This window comes from Mus pahari, chromosome 16 (genome assembly GCF_900095145.1).
Source record: "Mus pahari chromosome 16, PAHARI_EIJ_v1.1, whole genome shotgun sequence".
Classification (NCBI taxonomy): Eukaryota; Metazoa; Chordata; class Mammalia; order Rodentia; family Muridae; genus Mus; species Mus pahari.
In genome coordinates, this window is record NC_034605.1 from 58450382 (window position 1) to 58458928 (window position 8547).

The window sequence follows — 8547 nt, forward strand, 5'->3', positions numbered from 1 at the left end:
TCACAGCACCCACACTGGATGGCGCACAGTCACAGCACCCACACTGGATGGCGCACAATCACAGCACCCACACTGGATGGCGCACAATCACATGTAACTCTAGCTTCAGGGGATCCAATGTCCTCTCTGGCCTCCTTCAGTGCCTCCGCTCAGCTACACACACATGATTAAAAAATAATAAAAATAAATCATTTTTTTTAGAGAAAAGAAAATCCGAATGACTAAAACCGCAGTTTGATATTTATGCTGGAAAATGTGTTACAGTGCCTCTTCTCTCTCAAGGCTGTGAGCCTAGTGCTTGCTCTGAGGGCAATGGTGGCTCACTGTCATGGAGGGCTTGACATAGCTAATTTATGCATCTTCTCCAGGTCAGCCTGGCTCACATTCCCTCCAGAACCCTGTCCTCAGGCCTGGCAGGGCTGTTTTGTTGTCACACGTATGACCGGGCCAGTCTGGGTTACAGCTCAGACACATGGGGCAGGAGCCATGCTCCCTTGACTTGCACCAACCTTTGACCTTTGGCCTCACACATTGATCTTAGCTCTGGCAAGATGACAGTTTAAAAGTGTTTAATATTGTCTTAGGGTCTTATTGCTTTGAAGGGACACCATGACCAAGGCAACTTTTTTTTTTTAAAGACATATTTATTTATTATATGTAAGTACACTATAGCTGTCATCCAGAAGAGAGTGTCAGATCTTATTACAGATGGTTTTGAGCCATCATGTGGTTGCTGGGATTTGAACTCAGGACCTTTGGAAGAGCAGTCAGCTGAGCCATCTCTCCAGCCCAAAGATTTTTATTTATTTATTTATTATATGTAAGTACACTGTACCTGTCTTAAGACGCACCAGAAGAGGGCGTCAGATTCCATTATAGGTGGTTGTGAGCCACCATGTGGTTGCTGGGATTTGAACTCAGGACCTTCGGAAGAGCAGTCAGTGCTCTTACCCACTGAGCCATCTCTCCAGCCCCTGGCAACTCTTATAAAAGCAAACATTTAATTGGCGCTGGCTTACGGTTTCAGAGGTTTAGTCCATTATCAACATGGCGGGTAGTGTGCAAGCAGACATGGCTCTGGAGGAGCTGAGAGTTCTCCTTGATCTGAAGGCAGCAGAAGGGCACTGGAATTCCATATGGAGCTTGAGCATAAGACCTTAAATTCCACCCCCACAGTGACACACCTCCTCCAACCAGGCCACAACTCCTAATAGTGCCACTCCCTATGGGCCACTCCCTATGGGGGCCAAGCCTATTCAACCCACCTCAGATGAGTTACCTTTTCCTTACTGTAACACGCTTATAAAATACCGGGGGAACCAACTTAACAAGAGGAAAGCTTGTTTTAGCTCACAGTTTTGGAGCCACTGCTTGGCTCTGTTGTTTCTGGGCCTGTGGTGAAGCAGCGCACCCTGGTGGACCTCACATTGGGAAAATCCCTCACCTCCTGGGGACTGGGCAGTCAAAGGAAAGTGAAGAGATCAAGGCTTACGGCCGCACACACAGTGCTGGGCAGGAAGAGGCAGGCAGATCTTCGTGAGTTCCAAGTCAGTCAGAGCTACACAGTGAGACCCTCTGGGGAAACAAAACAAAACACCCTGAGATCAAAGCCCAACGGTCCCTTCATGCTCAGGGGCCTGGAGAGATGGCTCAGAGGTTAAGAGCCTTGCCTTCTCTTACCGAGGACCTGGGTTCAATTTCTGGTACCCACATGGCTTTATTCCTAGCACCTGTCTGTAACTGTGGTTCCAGGGGGATCTGATGCCCTCTTCTGGCCACCACAGACACCAGGCACACTTGTGGTGCATGAACACGCAGCAGACTCATGAACAAGAGTTGAGCATCCTCTAGTGATGTGTGACCTTCCAGGAGAGCTTACCTTCTAATGCTGGAACTACTCTCTCCAGTGGCTTCACAGGGTGGGTTGAGCCTCCAGCGAACGTCTCTAGCTAAGCAGTTATAATGCCTGCTGCTCTTCCAGTGGACCTGAGTTCTGCTCCAAACATCATTGGCCATCCCACAATTGCCTGTAGTTCCTGTTCCAGGGGTCTGATGCCCTCTGCTGGCTTCCATGGGCATCTGCATGCACATATATGTGCAAACGTGCACACCTACTCACAAACACATAACAAAAATCAATCCTAACAGCTGTAGACCATAGCATCTGAGATGTATGATTCAGTGCCACGGCGCACAGGTGCCCTCCATGTGGTCTGTGTGTGCTGTGATTGCTCAGTGTTTGCCTCGACCACTTAAGGAAACACTGAAGTATCAAGTATGGGTGGGAAGCTCAGAGATGAATGTGCCCTGTCATTCAGAGTGCTTTCCTGCTGACTTGTGGCCTCTGTCCGTCTCCATCCTCTCTGCCCTCCTGCTGACCACGCCCTAGAGCAGCAGTGTGTTCTCTTTCTCGGGGACACACAGAAACACACAGGAGCTTTGTTTTTGTTTGGTAGCCCTGGCTGTCCTGGAACTTGCTATGTAGACCAGGCCGACCTTGAACCTACAGAGTTCCTTCCTGCCTCCCTGCCTAGCCGGCACATGTACACTTAATGCCAACCTTAACTATTGTCCTTTTCTTTGCAGGACCTCATGGATTTCCTAAACCCAAATGGTAGTGACTGTACTCTGGTCCTCTTCTACACCCCGTGGTGCCGGTTTTCTGCCAGCCTGGCTCCTCATTTTAACTCCCTGCCCCGGGCATTTCCAACACTCGGCTTCTTGGCTCTGGATGCATCTCAGCACAGCAGGTATCCTCGGCAGAGTGTGGCTTCCCAGCTGATGTCGTGGTCATGGGGAGTCCTTGTTGGATGAGCCGCAAGTAGGGAAGGTCATGGGGCTTTGTAACAGGCTGCTGGTCATCAGGCTCCTGGGAGCTGGTGGTGTCCAGTTCTGTGTGCGGTGGATGGAAGAGCGGCAGATCATGGGGCCAGAGGACCTTGGATGGTCTAGACCAGACTAAGATAGTACCCGTGGTACCACAGTAGGGCATCTGTCTGTGCCAGTGCCTGCAGTGCAGTTGCCAGCTCTGTGCTGTGCCTATGCGTGGTTTATTTTTTTTTAATTTTCGTCTTTTAAAAGTACTTTTGTTTATTTTTAACGTATGTATATGGGTGTTCTGGCTGCATAGATGGCTGTGTGCTACGTGACCATGAAGGACAGAAGGAAGTGCTGGATCCCTTGGAACTAGAGTTATGTGAGCCACTGTGTGGGGTGCAGAGAATCCAACCCAGATCCTCTGGAGGAGCAGTCAGTGCTCCTAACTGCTGAGCCATCTCTCCAGCCCAGCTCTGCTTAAGAGCAGTATGCACGGGCCGGGCATGGTGGCGCACAACTTTAATCTCAGCACTTGGGAGGCAGAGGCAGGTGGATTTCTGGGTTCGAGGCCAGCCTGATCTACAGAGTGAGTACCAGGACAGCCAGGGCTACACAGAGAAACCCTGTCTCGAAAAAGCCAAAAAAAAAAAAAAAAAAAAAAAAAAAAAAAAAAAAAAAAAAAAAAAAAAAAAAAAAAAAAAAGAGCAGTATGCACACTTAGCTATTGAGCTCTCTCCAGCTTCTCATTCTCTTCCCTGTCTTTTCTCTCTCTTTCTTTTCTTCTTTCTTTCTCTCTTCCTTTTCTCTCTTTCTTCCTTTTCTCTCTCTCTTTCTTTCTTTCATTTGTTCATCCATCCATCAGCCTGTCAGCCTTTCCTTCCTTCCTTCTTTTTTTGTTGTTTTTCTTTGTTTTGTTTTGTTTTTTTTTTTGAGACAGTGTTTCTCTGTAAAGCTCTGGCTGTCCTCTGTAGACCAGTCTGGCCTGGAACTCAGATCTGCCTGCCTCCACCTCCCGAGTGCTGAGATCAGAGGCGCCACCACTGCCTGGATATCTTTTCTTTCTTTATATCGATTTCATTGTTTTTCCTTTTTTGAAAGAGAGGCTCACTCTGCAACCCAGACTGGCCTTGAATTCTCAGCCGTCCTCATGCCTCAGCCTCTCAAGTGCTGAGGTTACAGGTGTGAGCCACCACGTGTGTATTTACTCTTGTGTGCATATTACAGGTTATGCATTAGAATAATAAGCACTTAATATATTAATAAATGAATGTATCCCTTTGTAGTGACATTACCCTTGCTTTTCTTTCTTTCTTTCTTTCTTTCTTTCTTTCTTTCTTTCTTTCTTTCTTTCTTTCTTTCTTTCTTTCTGGTTTATTTATGTATTATATGCAAGTACATTGTAGCTGTCTTCAGACACACCAGAAGAGGGCATCAGATCCCATTACAGATGGTTGTGAGCCACCATGTGGTTGCTGGGATTTGAACTCAGGACCTCCAGAAGAGCAGTCAGTGCTCTTAACCTGAGCCATCTCTCAGCCCCCTTGCTTATACTCCTATACAGTTCACAGAACTTGTTAATCTCTTCTTCCTTGGGCAGGTCAGTGAGCTTGCACTGTTACCTGGAGACAGGAGAGCAGCTGTCGGCTGTTCATCAATATATCTGCCTTGCCTTTTAACCTTATTTTTTTCATATTATTTATTTGTTTGTGTCTTTTCATTGTTTATGAAGAAATAAATTGTCCCTCAAGTAATTATAATTATTTAAAACGTTTTTTCATTCATGGTGTATAAGGGAGAGCTGATTATATATATCTATATTTATATCTATACCACACACACACACACATACACACACACACAAAAGGACTTATTAGAGTGGTCTACAGGCTGTGGTCCAGCTACACCAACGATGGCTGTCTCCTGATAGAAAGGCCAAGAATCCGGTAATTGTTCAGTCTCCAAGGCTAGATATCTCAGCTGCTCTCCAGTCTGCATGGGAATCCCAAAGAAGTCAGTGAAGGAATGGCTCCCAGACAGGCAAACATCAGTGACGGAATGGCTCCCGAGTAGGACAGAAGGGCTTGCTGGCTAGAGTGAGGGCAAGCAGGCAAAAAGCAAAGGCTCCTCCTTCCATGTTCTTTATGTAGGCTGCCACCAGAAGGCATGACCAAGTGTTAGGGTGGGTCTTCTCTCCTCAAATGATCCAGTGAGGAAGACACCTCACAGGGATGCCTGGTTTTAGTTGATGCCACATGTGGTCAAAGTGACAACCAAGATTAGCCATCCCACTTGGAATGTGAGTGCCTGCATGTTTGTGGAGGCAGAGATACTCAGAGCTGAGGTGACAGGCAGTGGTGACCTGCCCCATACAGGTCCTCCAGGAGCGCAGTCTGTGTGTGCTCTGAACTCCTGAGCCATCTCTTCCTTCCTAACAGAGTAACTCCTCTGTCTGCTTCCGGCCTGAGGGATGGCACTGTTTGTCAAGCTCAGAAGCGAGCACTCCTCAGGGTCACCCTCTTCCCTCCTCTCCCTTCCGGAGGCTTTTGCCATCCTCCTTGCTACCTTCGTTCGCCTCCATTAAGTGCCTCGATTATGCCTTGATTATGGAGGACACTGTCATTACAGGGGGTGAAACATGTGCTTGATTGTTTGGCACCATCGGAGTGACACGAGTGACATTGTTCATCCAACACTGCTTGTTAGTGCTGGGAGAAACAGAGGCATGGTGGGGTTAAGCAGTGTCCCCAAAGGTCATAGCTGATTCTGTTCTCAGACCACTGCCAGAACCCAGACTGGCCGTGTGAAGGCAAAAGAAACCTGCAGGCTGCCTCTGCCAAGTCCTCCCTCCCTAGTTCTGAGCCTCCCATGTAGATTGAGTCAGGATTCCTTTGCACCAATCTGGGAAAGAATTGCTTACTGTATGCTAACCTTTTTGGAAGGGAGGGATGGCCATTCTAAAGTTTGAAGTTTTTTTTTTCCTGTCAAGAAAATTGACACACCGTGTTTCATTAGATTTTTCTGGTCTGTGTTGTTTTGACATTTGGAATCACTGGGTCATGGCTAGAATCATGTGCTAATACCAACTGACTTGGATTGCAGAACAGGACTGCCCCAGCCCTGAACCATAAGGCCGTGGCAAGGAACAGAGCAAAAGTCAAAAGTTCAACTCCCAAAACCATAGGTCACAAGGAACTTTTCATTGATATCTACCGATTCTCACAGGGCAGCCACGTGAGGACATACTTTGTGGGGCTTTCTAACTTAACTGCCTTCTTTGTTTTACAGCCTTTCCACCAGATTTGGCACTGTAGCTGTCCCTAACATTTTGTTATTTCAAGGAGCTAAACCAATGGCGAGGTTTAATCATACAGATCGCACCCTGGAAACACTGAAAATCTTCATTTTCAATCAGACGGGTACGTAGAAATAACATCTGGGAAGGAAGGTGTTTCATTTTTTTGTTTTGTTTTGTTTTTTTTTTGGGGGGGTGGGTTGAGACAGGATTTCTCTGTGTAGCCCTGGCTGGCCTGGAGCTCACTCTGTAGACCAGGCTGGCCTTGAACTCAGAAATCCACCTGCCTCTGCCTCCCAAGTGCTGGGATTAAAGGCGTGCCCCACCACTGCCCGGCTTGTTTTGTTTTTGAGACAGGGTCTCACTGTGTAGCCCTGGCTGGCCTGGAACTTGCTTTGTAGACCAGGCTGGCCTCAAACTCAGAGGGATCTTTGTTAGTAGTAGCATACAGTATATCTTCTTTAGTCTGCCTTGCAGCCGACTGTAGTATTTGTAAACTTTAGCTGAATTGTTGGGCGTGCTCATGATTTAGTTACTTTTATTGTGCTGAGTTCCATTTTTTTAATCCATTTGAAGAAGTTGCTTTAATTCCTTAGTGTTTGCCAAAACAAATGGCCCTATTGTTTCTTCCTTGTAAAGGTTTGATTGTGGTGAGTTGAAGAAAAGTGTTCCTTGGAAACTTCCCTTTCTCACAGCTGTCTAACTTTGACTTTGAACATCCCTCTTCCCCCTGAGGGGCACTTACTAGAACTGAGTGCTGATTGGAACTCACCTCAGGCCACATTGTTCTTGTTTCCTTCTGACTCCAAAGAGCCTAAACTCTTCTTCTCTCAGGTTATCTCAGAGCAGCTGCAGGGTTGCTGGTAATTCTGAGCCTCCTGCTGGGCCCTGATTCACTAGTCATTGACAGTCCACGGGAAAGAAAGCCATTGTGCTTGGTGATTGCAGAGGAGTTCTAGGTGCCTGGCATCTTTGGTGCTCACTGCCCAGTGGTGGGTAACTGTCTTCCACGAACTCATTTAAAGGCATCTTGATAACCTGTGGGAACTTCTGAGAGCAGCTTTATTTTGTTGGACTTTGGTCTTAAGAGAACAGAAGGTAACTCTTAAGAGCACATGGACTAGAAAAGCTCCGAGGAGTCAGAAATTCTGGAGTTTTAGCTTTGAAAGGCTGGAAGGATTCCCGATCCTTTGATGTGGTGGGAAGAAAGAAAATCGCACTGACACGCAAGTGAAATCCTTCCAAGATATGCTTGAGGTGGCGCTTATCTTAGGGCTGCTTGTCACTTTGCATGCTGTGCATCATACTTCAGACAAGCTTCAGATGTGTTTTCTTTCTGATTTGAAACAATTTCTCTTTCAGGTATAGAAGCCAAGAAAAATGTGGTGGTAACGCAGGCTGACCAGATGGGCCCTCTCCCCAGCGCTGTGATAAAGACTGTGGACTGGCTGCTGGTGTTCTCCTTGTTCTTTTTAATTAGTTTCATTATGTATGCTACCATCCGCACCGAGAGCATTCGGTGGCTGATTCCAGGACAAGAGCAGGAACACGCGGAGTAAAGACAGAACTGAACCGGAACAAGAGGGGGCTCAGCCCTTCCTTTGTGGACTTAGCATTACCGTTGCTAACGTGCGGACTTGCAACGGAAGTCAGATTCAAGAATCATGTTCTCGTTGAACTACTGAAAGGCTGAAAAGATTTCATATAAATGTGTTTTTCCTATGACAATTAGCAGGTGCAAAAGTGTCCACTAGAATTGACTGTTGTTGTTTTTTAATACTTGAACATAATGGATTTCCCTTCTAGTGTCGTTAAACAGGAAAGTGTTGTCTCAGAAGAGGAGCTAGGATGGGATGTGTGGGCTAGAATGAAAAGTGTGGGTCTGCCACAGGACTGGGTGAAAAATAAAGTCACTGAAAGAATTCAAAGTGGTTTTGCTTGTTTCTGGAAATGGCGGACTTTAGGAGAAACTCCTAATTCTAATTAAAACATGCTAATTCTGTGCTAGAGCACAGATATTACCCAGTCATATACCAGCACACAGCTAGATTGCGATCCAAAGGAAGTGTAAAACCCCGTCCTTGCCTGGAGTTGAGTCTGGTCTAGTTTAGGACAGTTAGAAAAGAGATAACATGGGCCGCTGAGATGGCTTAGCAGATAAAGGTGCCTGCCACCAAGTGTGAAGATCTGAGTTCGATCCCTGTGTTCCACACGGTGGGAGAAGAGAACTGACTCCTAGAAGTTGTCTTCTGACCTCTGTGTGTACACCATAACGCTCGCCCCCTCCACACGCTTATTAAAAACACAATTTTAACGCCGGGCGTGGTGGCGCACGCCTTTAGTCCCAGCACTCAGGAGGCAGAGGCAGGTGGATTTCTGAGTTCGAGGCCAGCCTGGTCTACAGAGTGAGTTCCAGGACAGCCAAGGCTATACAGAGA

General features: G+C 46.9%; 1 protein-coding gene across 1 annotated transcript in view; it reads left to right on the top strand.

Annotated features, from left to right (window-relative positions):
- Positions 1–8032, top strand: part of Txndc15 (thioredoxin domain containing 15) — a 13553-nt gene extending 5521 nt beyond the window's left edge. The window contains exons 3-5 of the mRNA XM_021215638.1: positions 2587–2750; positions 6103–6233; positions 7472–8032. Of these exons, the coding sequence (XP_021071297.1) occupies positions 2587–2750; positions 6103–6233; positions 7472–7668 (492 nt within the window). The 3' untranslated portion in view covers positions 7669–8032. The remainder of the gene's footprint in view (positions 1–2586; positions 2751–6102; positions 6234–7471) is intronic.
- The last annotated feature ends 515 nt before the right edge of the window (positions 8033–8547 follow it).